The sequence below is a fragment of the Athene noctua genome, chromosome 3 (genome assembly GCF_965140245.1).
Source record: "Athene noctua chromosome 3, bAthNoc1.hap1.1, whole genome shotgun sequence".
In the NCBI taxonomy this organism is placed as follows: domain Eukaryota; kingdom Metazoa; phylum Chordata; class Aves; order Strigiformes; family Strigidae; genus Athene; species Athene noctua.
The window spans coordinates 53,904,981-53,929,819 of NC_134039.1; the positions used below are offsets into that span (position 1 = coordinate 53,904,981).

At 44.1% G+C, this 24,839-nt stretch overlaps 1 protein-coding gene across 2 annotated transcripts in view; it reads left to right on the top strand.

Moving 5' to 3' along the window:
- Positions 1 to 2,984: 2,984 nt before the first annotated feature.
- Positions 2,985 to 24,839, top strand: part of NELL2 (neural EGFL like 2) — a 162,711-nt gene continuing 140,856 nt past the window's right edge. The window contains exons 1-2 of one of the 2 annotated variants that reach the window (XM_074903011.1): positions 2,985 to 3,507; positions 3,659 to 3,781. In XM_074903011.1, coding sequence (XP_074759112.1) covers positions 3,453 to 3,507; positions 3,659 to 3,781 — 178 coding nt within the window. In that variant the 5' untranslated portion in view covers positions 2,985 to 3,452. Of the gene's footprint in view, positions 3,508 to 3,652; positions 3,782 to 24,839 lie in introns of both variants that reach the window. The other variant, XM_074903010.1, reaches the window with a different exon arrangement.

A 24,839-nucleotide genomic window follows, 5' to 3' on the forward strand; every position in this document is an offset into this window, starting at 1 on the left:
AAACACAGATGACCAGAAAACTGTTTATAAGTCAGTTGTATTACAGAGCATTAAAGCTATCTTACACAGTGTGCTCTGCTAGCATGACCAGAGCATGGCAGGCTCACCTGCCTGTCAGGCAGTGATATCACCGCCAGGTCCATTCCCCCTTCCAGGAGATTTGGTGGTCGAGTCCAAGGCCAGCTCCTCAGAAATCCTTTTCACTTACACTTGGTCAAACTGTATGTGTTGTACTGGCAACATGTCCATTGCTGTGGAATTACAGGATCCATTACATTTCATCCTAGAGGTTTTGTAAAGAGAAGGTTGTTTCCCTGTAGATGTGGTATGACCAGGTGGTATTCTAAAGAAAGTCAAAGGAGAACTCCCATAGCCAGTGCAAATGATTACTCTTCTCCAGATGTTTCCTTGAGTAATCCCACCCCTAGTGTTTGTAGGGATCAGAACTAGCTTAGCTTGCAAAAAAAAAAAAAAAAAAAAGATACCTCTGAGACATCTAGACTCTGGAGACCCTTGAAAATTGCTGGGAGATGTAAAGGTTAATATCTGAAATGGGCTTCTTTAGACAGAGACCTTGCTTAATACAGAAAGCACTGGAATATTGTGATTTCACCAATGCATGATTATTATAGATATGTATACGTGGTACAATTTTCTTAGGTTTGTCACCCTTTGCCATGTGTGGAGTAGGTTATGTTAAGCCTCAGTATGAAGTGTACATAGATTTCTTGGCTAAAAGACATGGTTTCCATTAAAAGGGAAGAGCATTCCAGGCCGCTGAAGGCATTAAAAAAAAAAAAATTCTTTTAGGTATTTTCATAATATCCAGGTTTAAGAAAGACTATGAAACTGTATGTTTCTAGAATGATCAGAAAGTAATTCCATGAGTAGAAGTATGCATTAGGTTTAGCCAACTATCTGAAAGATCTAATCATCAATATCACATTCCTTCTATCAGTAGAAATTCTCATTTTGCTGTTCGCTTACTTCTCAGTTAGCTGAATTATGTCAGTATTGACATCTCCCATAGCAGAAACACAGCTCTGTGTAACGTGTATAATGTCTTCCCCGGGCTCCACATAGATAAGAAGGAATAGATAAAGCAGGTGGGATGGCGTTTTGAGTGATTTTTCATGTATGTGACATGAAGATGAGTGGCCACTCCCTGGAGATCTATTGAGAGAGAAATGGATTATCAAAGGCACGGACTCCATCTGATTTACACGCTTACTCCACTCTGGCAGCCCCAGCTAATGGAAAATGTCAGTGGCTGCTGGCAGATGCGAAGAATTCAAGGCAGATGTTTGCTTCTTTTGCAAGGCATGTGTTTGCCTTTTTTGGTTTGTTCACTTGTGTGCCTGACTCAACTGGTTGTGGGGCTCATTATGCACCATTATTGCTCTAGATTTTGAACCTCTTTCTTCTCAAATTATTTGATTCTGTTTCACTTACCTGTAACCAATGTAATTGAAATAGCCTGAAAACAATAACTAACATGTGGCTGTTGTCCAGTAACTCCCCCAAGGAAACACATAATTTGTTAGACTGCTCTGGTGGCCAGTGGATTTCATGAATTCAGAGCACAGTTCCACGTCACCAACAGTAGAGACAAAGCTTTGGGGCACAAGAGGTGCTAGGCTGAGTGTGAAGGGAGTGTGATGTTACTCTCTCCTATGTCTGTGCAAGACATAAGATCGGGGACACTATGTGACCAGTTACACAGCCGGTTCCAGAAGCAGGATTCCTTTTTTAGTTTCCAGACCAGTTGCGGTGGGAAGCGGCTGTAAAAGCACCACTCAGGGGGCTGTGCTGGCTCCACTACTGGGAGAAGCGGCCTGTAGCTCTTCCGAGGGTGACACAGGTGGTGGGGCACACTAGAACTGTGTGCTAACATCTGCACCGTGGATTTGGGTTGAGGGATGGATTGCATTTTCCCACTTTAATCTTTAAATACTCCTCTTTCCTTTTTTTCTTACAGCAAAGAAGGTGTTTGCTTTGTATGTTGCTTAGGATCTCAGTTGGTTAATCTGGCCTGGAAAGGAGATTTACCATGGTAGTCTTTAAAAAAAAAAAAAAAAAAAAAAAAAAAAGGAAAAATCCCCACTTCTTTTTAGCTTTGGAATTCTTATTGGGAACAATTTGTAAAGATTACTTGTAAAGATTTTATTATTTGTAAAGATTGTGGAGGATGAATTTGGGGGAGGTCAATAAACAGTACTGTAATCACCAGCTGACATTAGGGTCTTACTGACATGCATGTGAAACTAGAAAAAAAAGTTAAAAACTCAATCCTTTATTCTGCGGAATTTGACAAACTGGCAACAAGACGTTCTGGCTGGCACACTGGGAGTCTATGAAAGGGAAGAATAAGGCTATTCTTAGCCCCCTTTATAGCACACAAAGTAAGGCACGGAAATGTCACTTGCTGGGGGGGAGGAGGGTTTGTCAAGGAACCGAGGACAGGACCGCTGGGTAAAATCGTCCTTCATGACAGGGCAAACGGGAACCTGCGGCTGCGAGCCCTGCGCTAGCTCCGCACGCTCCATCTCAGTCAGCTACTGGGAAGGTCCCGGTTTCTTGTCCCCCCCGCCCGCCCGCCCGCCTCGAATTATCTTTATTCGTGCTCAGAGGTCAGGCCGAGGTTTCTCCACAGCCCGGACAGCGTTACCTGTGGCCGGGGATTCAAGCGGTGACTTCAACCCGGGCGGACGGGAGGCCGGAGCAGAGGCCGCGCCGCCGGCAGCCGGGGGAGCGCCCCGAGGGCTCGCCGCAAGCGCCGCCCGCCCGCCGCCTCCCGCGGGGCCGCCCGCCCCCCCCAGCCTCGGGCAAGCTCCCCTCAAACTTCCCAGGGGCGGCCCGGGCGCGCCCAGAGCCCCCCCGACGGCGGGTGCCTCTGCCCCCCACGCCCGGCGACCCCCCGGCGGACGGGGCGGTGCCTCCCCCCGGCCCGGCCCTGCCCGGCCCGGCGGAGGCGGTGGGCGGCTCCTGCGGCCGCGGCATAAACCGGCGGCCCCTCCCGGTGGCTCCGCTGTCCGCGCTGGACGGCGGGGAGCAGAGCGGCGGTCCCGCGGGGGCCGGGCGGCGGCTGCAGCGGTTCTCCAGCCGGGGGGGGCCGCGCTGGTGGCGGCGGGGCGAGGAGCTGCGGGACACGGGCGCTGCCGCCTCCGGCTGCCGCGGCCTCGCTCGCACGGCGGCGGCGGCAGGCTCCGGCGGGCTCCCCTCATTGTCTGCCGCGGGCGGAGGGCTGCGCTGCCTGCCCGCCCGTCCCCCGCCCTCGCCTTTGTGTGCTCCGGCCGGCGGCGGCGCGGCGCCCGCCGTGATGCGCGCTGCGGGGCGGCGGGGGGTCCGCTCCTCCCGGTGAGAGGCGGGGAGGGACCCAGCCTCTGCCCCGGAGGTTTTTCACCCGCAGCAGCCGGAGGAGGGGGACTATGGACTGAGCGCACCGGTGTACCATGGAGTCCGGCATCCGCTTGATCACGCTCTGCCTTCTCCTCTGCCTGGGGCCAGGTAGGCGGCTGCCGGACCCGCCGGGAGGGCGCCCGGGAGCGGGGCCGGGGGAGCGCGGCCCCGGGCGGCCGCAGGTGCGGGGAGCAGGGGGAGGCTCGGAAAGTTGCGGTGTCGGCGGGTGGGGTAACGGTACTTTGTGGGCCAGTTGCAGGCTTTGGCGTGGACCCCTCGCTGCGGATCGACGTGCTGTCCGAGCTGCAGCTGGGAGGCTCGGCGGAGGGCGTGCGCCAGGTGCCGGGGCTGCACAACGGGAGCAAAGCCTTCCTCTTCCCAGGTACGGCCGCCCCCGGCCCGCCCGGCCCTGCTCAACTCCCGCCGTCGGGCCCCCGCGCCGCGCCCGGGGTCTCGCCCGCCCCGCACAGCGAGCGGCTTGCCCGCTCCCCAGGCGCCCGGCGTCCCTTCCCTGCCCTTCCTGCCCGCTCTTCTTCCACTTCCACTCTTCTCCCACCCCCGCGGTTTCCCCTCCGCCCCCCCCCCCCCCCTTTTATTTTTTTCCTTTGCCTGGTAGACGCTTAATTAAAGTACAGCAAGAACGGGGATGGCAGATGGCTTATATTGTGAGTCGTGGGGTGCAGTGATGAATAATAGCACCACCCACTCTTCTGCTTTACTTGGGAAACGCTAAACATACCCCAGTTCCAGCTAAGGAAATGCTCACTGAAAGTTTCATGTGAATCGAGCAAAACACTGAAATGAAGCGCCCTGGAGGAGCGAGGCGTGAGATGCTGAAAATAAGAATAACCTTTTTTATCACAGGAAAGCGGCCCTTGTGAGCTTCTATGTCATACGGCTCATTAGAAACAAAGAATGAGTTTTAGTCTCTTTTAGTGCTTGTGTTTGTGGTGTTTTTTTTTTTTGTTGTTCATATTGGGACTAGAAATAAACTAGTAGTCTTGCTACATCTTTCAAACATACATTTAGGAGTCTTATTAAAAATAATTAACCTTCTTTATGTTGTAACTCATAAAAGGCTAACTCTCAATGGCTAGTTGAATTTATTGGTGTAGGTTACATTGCCTACACTTTATTATCAGTGTATTTTTGAATTACACTTTAATAATGTACTGATACATTAAATGGAGCTGGAGTCAAGAATGTTTTCAGGGGAAAAAAGCTCTAATTAAAAAAAGCCTAAAAATGGCCTTTAGAATCAAGTCCCTTCTCTGAAGGATGATAAAATGCTCCTTGGAAACATGACTAAACCAGAGCAAGGAATATGGCTCAACGTCTGGTGAAGCAAGAGCAAATCTCTGCATCAGTCTGTAGTTTTGAAATAGGGGGGCTTCATTGCCGGCTGCTCGTGTTGTGCCAGCAGTTTCAGCTCGGATGTGAAAGCATTTCTACTGCAACAGGCAAGAGGCTGTGTTTCCCGTACAGAAGAGTTATAATTCAAGGGAGATAAGATCTGGAAAAGGAGTTTCTTTTTCATGTTTGCATTAATGAGATAATTTATCAGAAGCTAATAGTTGCCAAAGGCTTTGCTGCCTTTTTTTTTTAAGGTGATCTCTCTGGTGGTGTTCTTCCCCAGTACAGCCAGCATGTGTCACTCTGGCCGCATGGGCATCTGCGTTCAGAAACCCTGACACATGCCGGTTTTAAACATCCGTGATGGGCTTGTGGCTGCTTCGAATGGCAACACGTTTGTGTGGCTGTGGGGTTCGTGTACTAAAATAGCTGTCATTTTTAAGGTACGGCTCTGAGTTGAGGCCCTGTTGTGCTATAATGGGTTGGGGTGAGGGGGAAGTCAAAGTTCCCTTTGAGTTTAGTGGTAACAGGATTAGAGGTTTGTAAGAATGAGACTTCTTATTGTTTATTTTCCCAGTGTCAGGAAAAAAAATTACTGGGTTACTAAAGAATTCTTTTCAAGTTGTTTCCTCTCTCTTTGCAATTATGAGTGTACATAGTTCCTAAATGGGTAGCAGTTTAGTCATAACAAAAGGAGATAGGAGCTTTACATTTTCATATCAACCTTTTTATGTTGTTGAGAGGAGTCAGAGGGAATAACAAGGACAAAATCACTTGAGTCTAAATGGTGGTTGAAGTAACTCGGTATCCCTTGGGAAGTCTTCAGTGTTGTGCAGGACTGGAGATATTTTTCCTGCTACTCTGTAAGATGACTGCTGATTTGCCCTATGGTGAATGGGGTCCTTACTGAGCAGACAGATTTTCCAACTTGCATTTAAAAGTAGAGAAATTTCCTTCCTTGATCAGACCACTGGGTCCACTTAGTCATTTTTGTTCTGCTCTTAATGCCCATACCATGGGAGAATTGCTGCAATGTATGCATTTGCAGTGTGTGAATTTCAAATACATGTGTGTTCTGACTTTAAATTTGTTTTTTGCCTGTGTGTTTTTTTCCTTATCCCAGCTAAAGTCTAAGTCATAGACCCAAATGATTTTGTGAAAAGGACACAAAATCATTAAACTATCTGTGAACTTACTCCAGAATCTTTAACTTGTGATCCTCTGCCTTTTGGTTTCTTCAGATATTGAATCTTTTTTTGAATCATATACTAAAATGTCATAAATATGTATGTTGCCTTTTTTGAGTGGGTGTAAAGCCTTACTTTACATATGCTTAAAACATACAGAAAGCGTAAATGCTGTTCTTTATTTTAGAAAGAAGTTATGAAAGTGGCAGGTTGAACTGCCAACAGGTAACAGATTATTAAAGGTACACGATGGGAAAATTGTACATGCAGCTAAAGCAGAGTAGTATCTTTCCTTATGTTTCTAGGCAAAAAGTCAGTTTTGACTGCTTAATTAGATGTAGCATCAATTTTCCATACAAGGGTTTTAACATCTAATTGGCTGTTCTGACAAGTTCTTCTTTGCATAACTGATTTTTCAAAGGTACTTATATTTCTAGGCCATATAACACAGTAAGCAGTTACTCCATGGAGGTAGTTTTAGTCTGTTATAGTCCATTCAGGAGCATTTAGATTCCTCCTTATACACTTCTTGATTTAGAAATGACTATAGCCATTTGAAATTTGCAGTCACTTGGACTTTCTCTTTGTGTACCAATCTGCTCTGTCACTCTACAGATCTTACAGAAAGTATAAGATTTGGGAAAGAGAACTCTTCCCACCGACTTCAGCAAGATTAGATGCTGTGGTCTTGATTTTTAAAGCTTTTTAGGTGCCTGATGCTCCTTGGCTATAGCGGATAGTAGCACCTGAATGCTACTGTAATTTGGCTGTTCTCTTTTTGGAAATGTGATTTGCAAAGTAATTGTAAAATGTTCCAGTGTAGCTAGTGGGAAGATACAATTATGAATAAGAAACAGGAGGAAATCTTCCACAATGTTAGTGTTGCTATATATGAACATCTGCCAGTGCTTCCTAGCCAACAACAGATATTATGTCAAAATATATTGAGAGGAAAATTATTCCTCTTCTGGTCAGAGCAGCAGAATAGAAGTCAGAATATCTATACCACAAACTTCTCTCTGTTAGTGACTGTTTACGTAAGTCAGTGAAACTTTCAATACCTTCACTTCCCCTTGGTGGACTGAAGTATAATTAACGTAATTGAAGGCTTTTGGAGAGATACCAGTTGTCATACTGCTTTTTTGTAAATGTACTGCATTTGAGGAGATCGGTGGAGATGAAAGTCAATACAACCATTTTCCCATGCAGTTATGAAAATCGTATTGCTGCAAGAGTTGGATATGTTACTGCAGGAAAATTTCAAAAGGCAAACAAAACTACAGCCACAGAGGCTGGGAGGTGCTGAGGGTTTTGGATGGGTCAGGCGTATCTGACTTAACTCTGTGCTCAGGAGACTTAACATTAGCCACATGCGAGGTCCCAGTGAAGCCAGGTATTTCAGCTTGCAATAGGAAATAGTGTTCTGAGATGTGACAGTCTAAATAAGGGCTGCGAAGAGTAATTTGGTCTCCTCTGGCACTCCCCTAGGCAGTAACTTTGTCACCCTCACTACTTCCTTTAGACTCTGCATTATAGAAACATTTTTTATAGATATATTATTTTGATAGTCTTTCTGGATCTTACTTGCTGTTGAGCAAATACTACACATCAGATTATTTTTGTCCAAAGAGAGTACATGTAGTAATGGAGACACCTTCCAACTGCCTCCAGCAGCAGTGGAGAGTGGTGGAAGGTATACTGTAAATTAAGTGATTTAGAGGCACCAAAAATGAAAGCCAAGTGATATGTAAGGGAGGTATATGACCATCAAAAGGTGTATATACTCCTCAAAAAGGAGGCTAAAGGGTGAACAGAAGAGTGCTATCAAATGGTTACAAGCACAGGAACATGTATTTAAGGAAAAGATAAAAAGAGCATGTCAGTCACAAAAATGTAGGAGCCTGTGTATCTGAATGCAGAACTTGGAATTCATTCAGAGTATAAGCTTTTTTTTTGCCAGTTAGGATATGTAACTCTTAATATGGTTATAGATAATATGTAGATACTTCTGATGAGGAGGGATAGTTCTAGAGGCAAGATACGGTATATTCTGATGGAGAACAAGACATACTATAAAACACCAATTATTTAATCTGTCAGTGGGATGCATAAAAACTCAGCACTACTGTTCTTTGAATTTGGGCTTGGTGGCACAAACTGCTGACAGAAAAAAAACCCTAAAATAGGCCTTTTCGTGTAAATGATTTGTTACCTGTTGCTGCATGACTGGATCACTAGCCCATTATTTTAAAATGCTCGCAAGACAGTATTACTGTATATACGTAATAGATATCTTGCATCTCTTTGGAAAGATCACTTTATTTTTTTTTTGGTCCATGACATGAAGTCTGGATGTTGCTTTATTTTTAGCTCCTTTATTTAGTTTTATAACTAGATGCAAGTAAACTTTCATTCATGGAAGTAGGATTTACGTTGCCTATGCACTTCGCACACACTTTTTTCCTTGCCACCTGTCATTGAAACTATGGACAGATGCTTTCTCCAGGTTCCAGCTGAGCCTGCTGAAAATATTACTGTTTCCAGCTGCTTGTCACTGCCTGGGAGTTAGAGGTTACCATCCCCACAACTTTTCCAAAGCAAGAGATCATATGAGCGTTCCCATGTCTGCTGATGGCAAGGTTGGCCAGCTTCAGAAGTGAACCTGGCTGACTGCAGTGACATAGATTAGAGAGTCCCATAAAATTTCCTTTCTCCAGCTGTACTCATCTCCCAGAGGAGTGGTTACAGACAGCTGGGGGAGAGGATGCTAATGTTGCCAACTGGCATGGCTGACTGCAGAGTAAATACCTATCTGCAGCTTTTTTTGTGCTCAATGCAGGCTGGTTTCTCTCAGAATTACTGAGTCCTCAATGTGGGACGTCTAGCATAGAGATTCCCAGAATTTTTCAAGCAGACAAAGAAAACACTTCACCCCTTAGTTTTCAGAAAGACTGAAATAATTGAATTTAATTTCAGTAAGTGTTGGACTATTTTTTTCAGTGTTAGAAATGCCTAGTATAAGCAATTACTGTATGACAACATAGTAGCCAGAGAGGTCTAGATTTTGGTGTGTCTGGAACAACAGCCTACACTTCCCCCCACTGCCCCCATCCCCTTCCACCTCTGGCATGTTTCAAAGTCACTTTTGCACCCATGCAAACAGTAGCCATCATGGTACGGCATTACCAGGGTAGTGACTGATGCTGCTAGGGAGCCAGGCTGGATATTGAAGGACAGCCCCAAAGAGCTGGGCTGCTTCTGCTAGGGCCTGCAGAACAGGGACTGCTGCACAAGAGGCATCCCCTTGTTCCAGAAAAGCTGAATATTCAGCATCTTCTTCCTCCTGTTGGCAGTGGTGGCAAGACGAGGTGTTTGGGAAGCTTCTGCTGATTGAAGAGCCTGTCTTAAAAAAGGAGGAGGTAATATGTGAGAATCTTGCATCCAGTTCCCATCCCAAACCATGCTGAGTTACCATGCATGGAGAACCGTGTATGTTCTTACCCACTGTATAACCATATGCTGCTGAATAATCATAACTATACCTAGTACTGGAGACTATGTTGCTTGCTAACTACTGCCATGCTAACTTATCTGAAAAATAGAAGGGGAAAAAGTTATGGGAGGAAAAAAAATTAAATATTGCAGACTTGTGATTGATGCTTGTAATGGTATAGCAGAGGGTAGAGCTGAGAAATGGAAAGTGAATGGGGACCTAATATATGGCCAATATGAAGGAAACTCAAGTTTCCAGAGAACCTTGTAATCCCTATATATAGTCATTAGGACATAGCTGAAAACAAAATAGTGTTAAGAAATGACAGAAAACTTGGCTTGTAGCATTTGTGGACTGCAAATGTCTTAATACTGAAAGTATCAAATAAATAGCGTTGCTCAGAGCATATAAAGTGTCACAAAGGTGTAAGTGTAGAGCAAGAATGTTTTAAGTATGTCTCTAAAAAAATACATTGTTCATTGCAAGAAAAGGTATTTTACACAAAATTTTCTTTTTTTTTTCCTACAGCAGTCTTTTTTTTGGGGAAAGGAGATAAGCAGAAATTAAATATTTTTCATAGCCTTTGGGGTTTGATTTTTTTTTTTTTTTTTGTGTGTGTACTCAAATCTCTTGCCATGTGTCTTGACAGGGGCTCCTGTCACATCTCAGTCTGTTAAGTTCTTAGGAACATGGATTCTGGAAGAAGCTACAGTGTGTGGAGGGAAACGATACCTGCTTGCTGGTGTAGGCACCATACCTTACCTGCCCAGATTCCCTTGGGAGACAGTGCCAAGCAGCATGATTTCCATGGCTTTGCCTGGGCTGGTGGGACAGCTGAAGTCTTCAGCCTCTGCTACTTCAGCCTTTGGAGTGAATTAGTACCTGCATTTGTTAATCAGCGAGGGTGTGACTCCATTTAGAGGAATGTCATATTTTATTGTGTGCTCATGGGCTTGACCTGGTGCTTTTCACAGCCAGGTTGCATCTAGTATCTGTGGTAAATTGAAGTCCCTGGGGGTCTGCTTTCTACTGGGACAAAACATTATTTTTTTAAATGAGCATTTGGATGTTCAGGTCAATTGAAATAACCATGTTCTGTTTATACATTTTGTTTTGCCCAGAACAATTCATACCAATTAATAGAATTGCATTTGCTTGTTCCTGCCTTTACAGTGAGGCCTCCTCTAAACTATTGCAAGTACAAAACCCTCGTTGAGTCTGGTACTACCTCAGGGTTTAACCTGGTATATTTGTTGGAAGGCTGAAGATGAGTACAGTGTGCAGCTCTGGGGCATGTATGGAAGGAAACTGCATGAAGATGGTGTCAGTGTGGTGATATGGGCCGGAACACTGGTCGGTGCTGTGAGAAGGGGCAGGATGGTCAGAGGAGTGGAGGCCAAGGAGGCCTCTTTCCATGTTGCTGTCTGTCAGGAATAGCCAAACGCAGACGGATGCTCACTTGACAGCCTGTCCTGGCAGAGTAGCAAGGGGCGATGGTCTCAGCTGAAGTTAAAGATGGGACGTTGACAGCAGAACAGCATCTGTCCTGCATGCTAGAGAGAACCCAGCACCTGCAGCACATGTGCTCTGAGAGGGGGATACTGACTCTTCAGGGTAGCTGTTGAGCATGTCTTTCCATATTGCTGGGGGAGGATTTCATTAGCAAGGGGTGGTGACATGGGAAAATGAGGTCTTGCTACCCATATGTAATTGCTTTTACTGTGACATAGTTCTGTAGTCATTCATGACTGTGACTAGCTAGGTTAATGGTTTTTTTATGGTTTCTTCCCCCACTGCAGCCTGCTTCATTCTCCAGTGAGGTTTCACAGAGGACAGCAGCATTTCCTATACATCCCTTCATCTAGATTAGTTGTAATGTCTGTTTTTCTGCTGCTGTTTGCTTATAAGATATAGGAAATAGGTTTCCAACTCTTCCCCCCCTTGCTTATGCTCTTCCAGTCTTATCCTCCAGGGCATATAGGTGCTGGCTTGGAAAAATGACTCCAAAAATGCTTAACTTCACTGCTTCCGCTGAGTCATAAGGGAGGTACAGAACTGAGCTTGTAAGTTACTTAAAACAAGTGAATAAGAGCTGCAGATTATATATAGCTGTCATGGGAAACTGTACTTCCATGTAGTGACTCTTCAGTTCCCTATTGTGTCCTGTTTGGTCGCATGCCAAGGTGTAGATCCACAGAGCAGCTGTATCCTTCTACTTGCACTGCTAAGGTACAGCTGAATACAGGCTGAAATTTTTTTTTTCTTTTTTCTGTCCATCTATTTTGGCTAAATTCCTCAATGTTTTGTCTGTTTAAGAAATACTAATTCTTCCATTTTGGCATTGTCCAAGAGATTTCTTCTCAGGAAAATCTGAGAAGAAATACGATATGAAAGGCTACTTTAGTTTTTCATTTTTTTGTCTGGTCATGTTCTCAATGATAAATACCCATTACAAATGTTCACTCAGATATTTCAGGTAGCTGTTACTGAACTTCTAAAGCAAACTTGTAGCAAATAAGTTATTTGAGTTATGGTCCCATTTAGGGAGTAATTTTTTTCTCTTTTTTTCTTTTTCTGGATGGCAAAAAATGCTGTAGTCATTTTCAACATGAAAGAATTTTACAGCAAAAATTTCTCATTATATGTTATGTTAAACAACATTTTGTTTGCTTTTTTTGGTGCGTACTTTCTTGGGAGTGTGTGAACCTGATGACATCAGAGAAATGAAAGCTTAGAAAACTGACTTTTGTGTTGAGCCATCTTGGGAGATGCCAATCACAGCTCTGTGCTGTTGCAAGGTGCTGCAGCAATGGGCATGGTCTAAAAGGATGAGTAGGCTAAAAGAGACTTCTGAAGACAGTGTTCAGAAGGCTTTTAGCAGATTAACATATTTGCAGCAGCAACTATATTGCTACGATAGACTGTAATGTTTCCAAAGGAGCCGTTACAATCAATATTGTTAGCGATCCATAACTGAGAACTCTCTTAGTGGAATTTGAGTGGCAATTTCTCTCTGAAAACATAGAGGGAGTACAATAAGAAAAAGACCTCCAGTTGTAGAGTTGTTCTCTCCGTTAGACAGAGCAATGTTTATATGGTTTCCCCAGCATAAATGCTTATTTAAGTATAATTAGATGGTGGTAATAGCCATACTGTTTATCCTATCAAGGGAAGAAGACATGTGCTAGCCTTGACTCCATGGCTGGAAGTCCCATTTAGTCTCTAAATACAGCTGTGTAATGATCTGGAAGGGTTCTAAAGGAGCTTTTGTGGTTTTGAGGTCAGTCTGTGTTTTTAATAACTCGCTAAGCATGCATTTGCATATTGGGCCATGGCTGCTCTGAAGGCACTCTTTAAGATCTCCGGTAACATTGCCTAATATCCCTTGAACTTGAAACAGTCCCCAGATTTGCTCAGCACCCATTCAAGGAGTGGGGTAGAATTGAGGAAAACCTTGTGAACCCTGTTCAGTTGTGCTCTTTTTGAGAATCTCTGCATAGATGGTTAGCATCTGAAGCACAAGGAAAGCATACTGTAGTAAGATCTGGGAACCTGAATTTTTTTTAAACTGAGATTGCATCTGGTTTACTGCATTCACTCTGGGTTTCTCCATTTCAGAAAAATATCAATGAATTGCAGGGAGTGAAGAGAACAACAGCAAACCTGATTATATAGTAAAAAGGACTGGCTTACTAAGAAAGCTTTTGAAAAAACTTGAGTATGTACAGCTTGTCCAGGCAATGACAAAAGCATTGTATGATAAGTGTCTAGCATTAGAAGATTCTTAGAGGTTTAAAATGAAGGAATTATTTAGTATTCAAAAAGCTAGAGGTAAGAGTAATGTGATATTATAAATGGAGAGGATTTAAGATAAAAGAAGGCTTTCACCGTGAACTGGTTGAGGTTGTGGAATAGCTACTGAAAGGAAGTGGTGGAAATCATCAGACTTCTGATACTGTAGAAGATAGCTGATATTTCCTTGTGTGTTTTTTTTTTTTTTTTAAATTTCATGCTATGTTGTAGTCATTGTGTGACATTCAGTCACACAAGGATGGAGTGGATGACCCTGCAAGTCTTTTCTGTACTCTGGAAATCTGGGGTGTTGGTGGAATTGTTCTAGTAGAGGGAGAGATTTTGAGACAGAAAGGGATGTCAAACACCTAATACTCATTAAAATCAAACTGGTGCCTTTAAATTCTCCCTGAAACTGTTCTTTGGTGCACTTAAGTATTATTTTAATGGTACTCAGTTAAAAGAAGCCTACAAGGGCAAGGAAATCGGGGTTTGGAAGCATTTCTCATTTTACCTCATCCAAGCTTATAAATTGTGCATGTGTTTAAAACCTGTAGCTGATTCACCAGGGCTAGCAGGCACATTCATAGAAGCGTGGACTCCATTAATACCCGATTTAAAAGGAAAATTTTTTTGCAGGAGTGTCTGAACTCTGGTCCTGCTCAGCTTTCCTGACCTCTGGCACTGGTAGTTTGAGTCCGCCATGTACTTGCTGTCTGTCTGCCCTGCTCATAGGTGAGCTGTGTGTATGGTATGCCTTGGTATCTCTGGAGACCTGTGGCTAGCAACAGAGTTGTTGGATCTGCTTGGTATGCTTCAGGTGCATTTTTTTCCAGTGGTGGCCTTCCTCACCCTGCCTTGCTGAGCTGTTTTTGCTGTTGGAATGAAGGTCTGGGTTTTCTGGAGTTCTCTAAGTTGGTAACTGTTGACCATTCTGTTGAGTCAGAAGTTTACGCAGGCCACATCACTGTAGTTGTCTGGGAAATTAGGATGGATCTCATATTAATGCTTTCTTAAGCTCACCATTGTGTTGTATGAAAATAAATCAGCTTTAACACTTAGAAGTTTGGTAAGCTGGAAGCAATTAATCATAATATGTGTAAAAAAAAAAAAAAAAAAAAAAAATTATACCCTGGGAAGCCAGAGTTGAAGGAAAACTAGAATGAGAAATCCAAACCACTGCAAAGAGGGAGAAGCAGATCCTTAATGGGGAAAAAGCTAAACCCTCCAGGGCATCAACAAATGATTTGTGTTGGGTTAGATGATCTCAGGAGGTCCCTTCCAGCCTAAATGATTCTGTTAAATGCTGGTAGGTCCTCTGAAGCAGCATACTGGTCATGAGGAAAGGAAGTTTTTGAGATAAAATGACTGAGCAGAGACTGTGTAGGTCTTACTGACACTTGCACAGTGAGAACCAAGTGAGGGAGAGATGTGGTGTGTTGCTTGGAGGACATAGGAGTATCTACACACAGCACGATTGGAACCCAGAGGTGCATTGGTAGGTGCTGGTCTTCTACAGTCAGTCATCATATGACCCAATTCCCCACTGGAATTTGATACATTTGAGAAGCTTGAATTGTGTCCTGTCTTTAGGAGGAGGGTAGTTCAAACTATTCAATTTGATCTACACCTAGCATAATCTGCTTGTGCGGTTTATTATTGCTATTAAGCTTGTACTTTATTGGTTTTAATTGATTAGGCTTTGTTTACCTTTGGTAGCATGGATTTTCATTTGGAAAAGGCTGACGACACTGCTTCCTCCTCCTATCCTCCCTCTTGGTATGACTTGCATAACTTTTAAAATCCTGACCATGCTATACAACTAGGGACTGGAAATAAATTCAGTCTTTTAGCCGTTCTCATGTGTATCATGCCCTTATTACAATACCAGTAGGGCTGAAAGGTGATGCGTTATTTTTGTGTTCTTCATTCTGTATCCCAGTGTTAACAGCATTTCTTTGTGTGATATTTTTGTTTGTTGTTAGGTCAGTTTGACACAAAGTGCTTATATGACAGTATGCAGCCAAGCATAACTAGGTGCATATGCCACAGATGGCAGCAGCAAGGAAAACAAGACAGGTTTGATTTTTCTCTATAGGTTTCAAGGTATCTCAAAGCAGCTTCTAGAAAAATGCTTGGTGCCTAAAGGGGTGTGTGTGCATGTGTGTGCATATATATACACACAGATATTTATAAAGCTATAGTAGCTGTAACAATTTAAATGTAGCTGGAACCTGTCTTGAAATAAAGAAGCAGACAGAAATCCCACACTATGGTACCTGTGTCCTTGTTCAAACATGATAGGTTTTATAGTGGTATTGGCCATGAAAAACCTAAACAACATCCTCATAAGTAGCAGTACTTGCTACTATCTATGAGGGAGCGCATACAAAGTGTCTTCAGAATTTAAAGATGAATTGAGAATTGTGTTGGAATATAGACTAGGGAAAACTGGTAATCAAAAAAGCTGTTGCATCGTACAATTGATAACCTGGAACCTATAAATAACCAGAAAGTGTTACAATAATAAATGGGGCAAAGCATACCATACAGCACACATTTTAATTTCCTAGGAATGGGATTTCTGTAACAAGAACAGAAGTCATCTTTTATCTTTGTCACTTTTTTATTATGCAATAGGTCCCCACTGAGTAGCACCCTCTCTCCTGGTGATAGCATCTAGCATGATGACATAGTTACAGTGAAAGGGGTAGTAGTTCTTGTGAGCAAGAAACAATGGTTTTCTGTATCATTATGCCTTTAAAAATTCCCGATAATTCTTTTTGTGAACGTACTTCCCTCTGCGTTGATGTGCACGTTCCTTATATTTCTTCAAAAATGTTCAGGAGGGTGCATTCACATTTTCTTCGGCAGTTTGGTGGGAGTTGTTTTAGTAACATCTAGTGTGGTAGGACCTGTATTGTTTGTTAAGCAAATCAGCTGCTTCAGCCTCCTCTGCTAAGAATACAGACTTCTAATCTGGAGCCCTACAGGTTTAAAATTCAGGCTTTTCTACGATTAGGTTTCTTATCCTTTCATTTGCAAAAAGTTTGAAAAATTGTCAGAATTATGCTAGTGTAGATACAGTGACTATAACCTTTACTGCATTTATTTACCTCATGTTTATTTTTTTACCTACTGAGTCCAAAAGACATGAAAGCCTTGTTCATGGACCCTACGTATTTTTGGAAGAGCGTACCTGACGTTGCAGTGCAGCCAGGCTGCTTTACCTTACAGTAAATGGTTCTCACTTGTAATCCTGGTGCAAATTCCTTCTTTGCTAAAGGGACCACAGCCAAAGGGAGGGTGAAAGATGTTTTAGCATTGTGCTCTGGCAAATTAAGCCACAGGTTGACAGCCATGATACCTAGTCCTGATGCTCAAATGGAAGTTTATAGTGGTGTAAATCTGCTGCTTGTTCTTTCTGCACCTATTTCCCTGTGTTGTACAGACCTAACCAAGCAAAGATGCTATCTGTGGCTGTTTGTATTGTGCTGCTGACAAACTGAGACACAGCACCGTTGAAAGGATGTTTCCATGATCGGCAATCCAGGTGGGGAATCATGCCGAGCAGCTGCACCATTCATTTGAGAGCTTCACTGAAGCAATTGGATTCCACTTGTGTAGTAGGTGGTTGGGCTGGAAGGAAAGATCCGCCTTCCCCATTCCACACAGCATGGTTTAGTTAAGTACTTGTTTTCCACAAAGAATTACTTCATAGCCCCAATCTCAAGATTATCTCAGGGGCTTGGCCATGTTTTGAAAGAGCTTGATTGTATTTTAGTGGCTAGCACCTGAACAATTGTTTTGTAGGCTCATAGGCACTCAAAGGAGACTGTTTCAGCAGGGGAAGTCAGTACTTAGGCTGTGGAAAGTAAGCTTAGCATTACAGAAAGGTTCAGCTTGATGTGACTTTTCTTGGTTTCCAGAAGCAGCCAGTACATAAGCTCAGAGGCTTAACCCAGCCACTAGTATAATCACTCTCAAAATAGCATTGTATCATCTCTTTTGCAGAATGCTTCTAGACAGATTTCAGTGGTATTATTGTCAATTTACAGTGAATGCATAATGTATTACAGCTGTAGTTTGCCCCAGACAGTCTTGGATTTGCAAACTCTTTTCTAAAGAGTCATCCAAGACAGTGCCAGGAGCTGGCAAAAGTGGTTGAGGGCTTGCTGCTGCACAATTATCTCATTCTATCATATAGGGTAGAAATGTTTTCTGCTATTAAATATGTTCTATTTTATTTCCATAGTTGACCATCTTTAATGTTCCTTTAGCTTAAAAAAAAAATTAAAGCAAACAAGCTTAACAAACCAAGCAAAAATCCCCTGGGGACTTTGACCATGGAGAAGAAAGCACTTTGAATGAAATCAGGATTACTTATGCAAATGCATAAACTACTCCTGATTATGCAAGCAAGTTAGGTCCTTAATAATGATTTGGCTATTTCAGATCAGAAACATTGCAGCTGTATTCAAGTGTATGTGTCCAGGCTTTCAGTACCTTTTTCTCCTATTGTCCCACTGTGGATTTGTGTTCTCAGCTGTGCCAAAATGACTTTAAACACACAAGTATGTAGCTTGTAAGTGAGCCAGAGTTTTGGCCAGAAGTGAGATGATTAACACTTTTTGAGGATATAAGTGTGAACAGTCAATATAATTAGGGGAAAAATGTGTGTGTTTGGAGATGGGTCCTTCTTCTAGTCTCCTGTGTCAGTCATTTGTGACTTGTGGGATTTTGCAATGGTTTGAGCTGGAGAAAAGCCCTTGCTGGATGACACACCAAAGCTGTACTTGACATTCAGAATGGGGAAAGGGACAAAGCAAAGTCAGTTGGAACCTCCCCAAATGCTGCAAGAACAAACTGTGACATTTTCCCCCTTGTTTTTATTTGATTTAATGATTTGGCTTCAAGTCAGTTTCTGTTTTGATTGTTTAGTTTCAGCTGAAGTGAGTTTTGCCCTCCTCCTTCCCCTTCCATTGCAGTTTGTGCTTACATCATTGTTGAGCTGTTTCTTTAATGGGAAAAAGGAAGGGAAGCGTACAGAATTCGAATCATAGAATTATTTAGGTTGGAAAAGACCTTGAAGATCATCTAGTCCCGCTGTTAACCTGACAGTTCCCAACTACACCTTATCCCTAAGCACTATGTCAACCTGACTCTTCAACCCCTCCAGGGATGGGGACTCTACCACTGCCCTTGGCAGACTGTTCCAACATCTAACAACCCCTTCTGTAAAGAAATACTTCCTAATAGCCAGTCTAACCCTGCCCTGGTGCAGCTTGAGGCCATTTTCTCTTGTCCTGTCTCTTGTTCCTTGGTTAAATAGACTCATCCCCAGCTCTCTGCAACCTCCTTTCAGGTAGCTGTAGAGGGCAATGAGGTCTCCCCTCAGCCTCCTCTTCTCCAGACTAAACACCCCCAGTTCCCTCAGCCGCTCCCTGTAGGACCTGTGCTCCAGACCCTGCACCAGGTTCGTTGCCCTTCTCTGGACACGCTCGAGTCATTCAATGTCCTTTTTGTAGTGAGGGGCCCAAAACTGAACACAGGAATCGAGGGGCGGCCTCACCAGTGCCGAGTACGGGGGTCAGATCCCTTCCCTGTCCCTGCTGGCCACGCTATTGCTGACACAAGCCAGGATGCCATTGGCCTTCTTGGCCCCCTGGGCACACTGCTGGCTCCTGTTCAGCCGGCTGTCAATCAGCACCCCCAGGTCCCTCTCTGACTGGCAGCTCTCCAGCCACTCCTCCCCAAGCCTGTAGCGCTGCTGGGGGTTGTTGTGGCCCAAGGGCAGCCCCCGGCAGTTGGCCTTATTGAAACTCACACAGTTGGCCTCAGCCCATGGCTCCAGCCTGTCCAGGTCTCTCTGCAGAGCCTCCCTACCCTCAAGCAGATCAACACTCCCACCCAACTTGGGGTCATCTGCAAACTGACAGGGTGCACTCGATGCCTTCGTCTAGATCATCAATAAAGATGTTAAACAGGAGTGGTCCCAAAACCGATCCCTGGGGGACACCACTCGTGACTGGCCGCCAACTGGGTTTAACTCTGTTCACCACAACTCTTTGGGCCTGACCATCCAGACAGTGTTTTACCCAGTGAAGTGTGTGCCCAGCCAAGCTGTGAGCAGCCAGTTTTGCCAGGAGAATGCTGTGGGAAATGGTGTCAAAGGCCTGACTAAAGTCAAGGTAGACAACATCCACAGCCTTTCCCTCATCCAATAAGCAGGTCACCCTGTTGTAGAAGGAGATCAGGTTTGTCAGGCAGGACCTGCCTTTCATAAACCCATGCTGACTGGGTCTGATCATCTGGTTGTCCTGCATGTGCTGTGTGATGTTACTCAGGATGAGCTTCTCCCATCAGCTTCCTGGGCACCAAAGTCAAGCTGACAGGGATCATCCTTCTGACCCTTCTTCTGTATGGGTGTCACATTGGCCAATTTCCAATCTGTTGGGATCTCCCCAGTCAGCCAGGACTGCTGGTAGATGATGGAAAGCAGCCTGGTGAGCACCCCAGCCAGCTCCTTCAGCACCTTTGGGTATATCCCATCTGGTCCCATAGACTTGTGTGTGTCTGTGTGATGCAGTAGGTCACTGACTGTCTCCTCCTGGATTGTGGGGGGGTCGTTCTCCCAGTCTCCGTCTTCTGGCTGAGGAGGCTGGATTCCCTCAGTAACTAGTCTTGTTATTAAAGACTGAGGCAAAGAAGGCATTAAGCACCTCAGCCTTCTCCTCATCACTCATTGCCATGTTTCCTCCTGCATCTAGCAGGGATGGAGGCTGTCCCTCATCTTTCTTTTGCTGTTGACATACTTAAAGAAACATTTCCTGTTATCTTTGACTGCTGAGGCCAGATTAATTTTCAGTTGGGCTTTAGACCTCCTGATTTCCACCCTGCATAGCCTCACAGCATCTTTGTAATCATTGTGAGTCGCCAGCCCCTTCTTCCAAAGGCTGTAAACTCTCCTTTTCTCCCTGAGTTGCAGCCAGAGCTCCCTGTTCAGCCAGGGTGGTCTTCTCTGTCGCCAGCTTCTCTTACAGCACCTGGGGACAGCCTGCTCCTGAGCCATTAACACTTCCTTCTTAGAGTGTCCAGCCTTCCTGGACCCCTGTACCCTTCAGGATCATTTCCCACAGGATTCTGTCAAGCAGTTGCCTAAACAAGTGAAAGTCAGCCCTTTGGAAGTCCAGGATGTCAGTTCTGCTTCCGCCTCTCTAAGAATAGACAACTCTTCTTTCATGATTGTTGTGCCCTAGTCGGCCTCCGACTGCCACATCATCCACCAGTCCTTCTCTGTTCACGAAGAGGAGGTCCATGAGAGCACTTTCACTGGTTGGTTTGCTCATCAGCTGTTCCATGAATGTCTGGGACTGGTTCCGCTCTGCTGTGTTTTTTTTCCAGCAGATTTCTGGGAAGTTAGTCTCCCACAAGAACGAGGGCAAGCGATTGTGAGATTTCTTCTAAGTGCCTGTAGAATATTTCATCCACCTCTCTGTCCTGGTTGGGTGGCCTATAATAGACTCCCACTGACATCTGTTCTGTTGGTCTTCCCCCTGATTCTAATGCAAAGACACTCCACTTCACTATACCTGTGTTCAGAGCAATCATAGCAGTCTCTAACATACAGCGCCACCTCACTTTCTCTCTGTCCTTGTTTGTCCTTCCTGAAGAGCTTGTAGCCATTGATTGGCGCACTCCAGTCATGGGTGACATCCCACCATGTTTCTGTGATAGCCACGACATCATGATTTTCCTGCTGCATCGTGGCTTCAAGCTCCTCCTGTTTGTTACCCATGCTGTGTGCATTGGTATAGATGCACTTCAGATGGGCTGATGTCCCCAGTGCCTTTTTGCATTTAGAGGTGCTAAGTCCAGCCTGAGCTTTCACAGGTGTTACCACGGTTACTGATCCATCCATATGTCTTGCATCTTTGTTGTGCTTCAGGAATTGGTAGTCACTGTGTGGTGGTGTCTAAACTACAAGGGCAGTTCATGGGATATCCACCCTAAACAATCTATAGGGTATCCCAAGGTCCTGATCATTCAAGTTGGGAGATTTACTAGTGTCCTTGCTCTCAGCATTCATGAGGCTTTTTTTCTGGTGAGAGCAGGTTGTACCCAGTTTGTAAGGAGCACTTGGGTACATAAAGGTCTAGATGTACCCACTTGGATCTTGATAGACAATTAGTTGATAGTCCTGGTGTTTACCCAGACTTGGGAACTGTGCAATGCTCCTGGGTCCTGCAGGTCACACACACTATTTGGTAATGGCCCCAGTGGGACTCTTACAGGGTCAGTATTTACTCTATATCTTGTAGTCTTTTAAACTTGATGTGGAACTGCAGCACCTTCCCCCAGACTCCTGCAGAGGTCCTTCCTACAGCCTTGGAGAAACCAAGTCAGGCTCATGTGGGTTTGGAAGACTGTAGTTGCTCCTGTTTTTCTAGTCTCCCTGAAACAGTTGGGAATCTGTGAGGATGGAATGAAGAAACATATATGAAAAGTAGCTCAAAATGTTTTATCAACCAGTATCTTATGTGTCAGGTGTATGCAAAAAAGAGGCAAACAAATCAACCTTCCAACTGAAGTATCTAAAGCATAACACATCTAGCAGGGTTTTGGTCTAATAAAGATTGTTTTATATCTATCTTCATGTTTCACTACAGGAATGCAACTCCTGGATTTGAATGCACTGTGCTCTGCTTAAAAACCTGCTGCACCCTTTCAAGCTTGTAAAGATTCTGCTTTTGGATTGGCTTTGAATGCTGCCATGTTTGCTGGAAGCAGCTTAGCCCATGTTGGTTACTTAAAAGAACAATATAAACAGTTTCAGATATTGTTGCCCTTTGTAGGCTCAGTGAAATCCCTAGTTAAGAAAAAGATAATCCAAAAATTTTAATATGGAGAAGTGACATGATGTGCATATAGGCTTGTGACACTGATGCCAACTACTGTAGGAAAATGAAACAAAATTGAACTAGCCCTATTTTATTTCCAAGACTCTTTAGCCTGCAGCCCTTCTCTTTTTTCTCACAAACCACTATAATTTAATTTGGAGAGTTCAGCAAACCTACAGTCAGATGCAGAATTGATTTATAGATGGTGCTATTAAAAGCTGATTATGTGCACATGAAACAAACTGGAGCTCAATTAATTACAAGGCCTCCTTCAAAGACTCTTCTGCAGGAGTTTGTTTTATAATTCATTTCATACTGTATGTTTAGCTTTAGCTATACTTCTGAAACTTAAGAGCACATCCTTTCTTAAGACAAGTTATCCAATACCTGCTTGTTTTTATTGTGGACTGGAAAGCATCTGTAATGAATGGCTTGTCCTAAACTGTATTTGCATGTAGTCTTTCCCCTGTGCAATTTAGTATGCTGCTGGTGCTCAGTATGGCATATTTCTATATCATCTCCAGTAATTTGTTCATGGCTGCTTCCAGCACCTTTTTTTTTGGGGGGTGGGGTGGGTTAGTTAAAGCTGGATCATTTATCTGATATGGTTCCTGTCACGTCCTGCTCAGATGAGGGAGACAGGTGACTCAGATTCAAAAATCCCCAGTGGAGCAGACAATGGTGAGACAAGTCTCAAAGTCCAAACATTTATTAACTACACACAATGTACTAATTGAACACACAATAATTGGCTAAGTGTATAGCAAGTTGTGGCAAGCAATACAATATGCCTTGAATTTCTTAATGGAAAAAGGGAAAGAGGGAGATAGAGGGAATAGGGGAACACAGATCACCAGTCTGGGTTTCTGCATTGATCCCGCCAGTGAGGGTTCCAGGAGGCAGCCGTCTTCTTTGCTTCACTGTGCTTTCCGGGCCCACCCCCCCTTCCTTGGTTTATACCCACTTTCCTTGGGTCCATCCCGTAGGTTGGCCCACGTACCTATGTATGGGGAGGGGTAAGGTGTTTCATGGGATGATGTATAATAATTAACATGATCATGTTAGTCTTTGTTAGCTATATTGAGGGGTGTTAACTTTAACATGCATTTTGTTGATAATGAAGCAAAGGTCATTCACTGGAGAGATGGCCCTTGAAATTTGACCAGGTGCACCAGAGCAGAGCTGTCCTGTTTCCACACGGCTCCCTCCTTCAGATGCATCCTGTGCTGTTCAGGCAGCCTGATCAGCTTTTGGCCTCCACAGAGTGCACCTTGTGACTAATAGTTTTGTTTTGCAGGTGTTTGAGGTATTCCTTAGATCAGCCTCAACTTCTCGCTTTCTCAGGCTATTTCTCTTAGTTTCTCGCAAGCCTGGTTTTTCTTCTCTCACAATTCCTCATGTTTGCATGAATGCAGTTGTCACTGTAGGGATAAGAAGAAATTAAAAGCTGGTGGCAGAGCAAAAGGTAGAATTGTCTTTCTGCAGCATCGGTTTAGGCTGGCCTTTGGACCTGTTGAGTGAGTCCTATTTAAAGTTAGGCTTACTGCCTATTTGGCTCATTATGGATACCAATTAAACACCAGAGTGAAAAGAGTAGGTGTGTTTTATAGGTGATAACCAAGTAATGTATCAGTGTAATACAGAAAACATCCAGTAAGAAAATGCAGAATAGTGCACCTAAAGCAACAAACAGGAAAATACAGGGTAATGCATCAAATCATTACTACCTGAGAGAGAGAGAACAGTGATTAAGAAAGACACATCACCACTTGCACACGTTACCATCATCCAGCCCCGCAGTGGCTGGGCAGCCCCGGTTACAGCGAGGGTTTGGAGAGCCTGTCCCGGCAAGGGGGAAATCCTACGCGGTGCGTCCACACATAGGTGAGGCTGACAAAGTCGCTGTGAGCGGGCCCAGCCTTGTATACCAGAGATCGACAAGCCAGAATAGCTGGCACCTTTGTTTTGAGTGGAAAATTTCTGGTTTCATTCTCCTGTTGGATTCCACCCAAAGCCTGGCCAGGGCTCGGAGGGGGGAGAGCAAGGGAGTTTCTAACAAGGCCAATACGTGGGTTCTCAGCCTTGAACAAGGCTAAACAAGGCAAGTTGGATACATTCAGCATTTCATGCTCACCACTGATTATATTCTAGGCCTCATCTTTCACTAGCGAGCTTACACACTTTGTTAATGATTACAGACTTAAGTTAGCAGCTTCGTCTTGGGGTCTGTTTTTCAGGCTTCAGTATTTCAACTTCAGTAATTCAACTTTTTACATCAGCATAAGTGGTTTGTTATAACTTAGTATAATACCTACTAGCACAATGGTTTTCAGTTATAAAATATACAGGATTCATCTACAGGTCAACTCTGCTTGGGCTGGTTGTCCAAGCCTTAGCACTTCACTGTCTTGGTTATAGTGCAGAAATTACCATCTCATGAGCATGCAGGAAATGACAAAGTCTGCACTCGACACCTCCAGGAAACACTTGTGTGGCTTTGGTGTTTGCTGTAAAGTTGAGACTGCAGATTGTCTCTGAGAGGGGAAAATGTGTCCTAGTTGTGAGGGCTGTTGCATGCACAGGGTAGAGGCAGCCACTAAGTTTGTCCTCTGCAGAGCTGAGTTCCTGCAGGTCTTACAGTTAGTGATTTTCTTCACTAGGTTTTCAGATTGCTTTTTGATGCTAGATCTTGAGAGACTTGGTTTTCTGCACCTG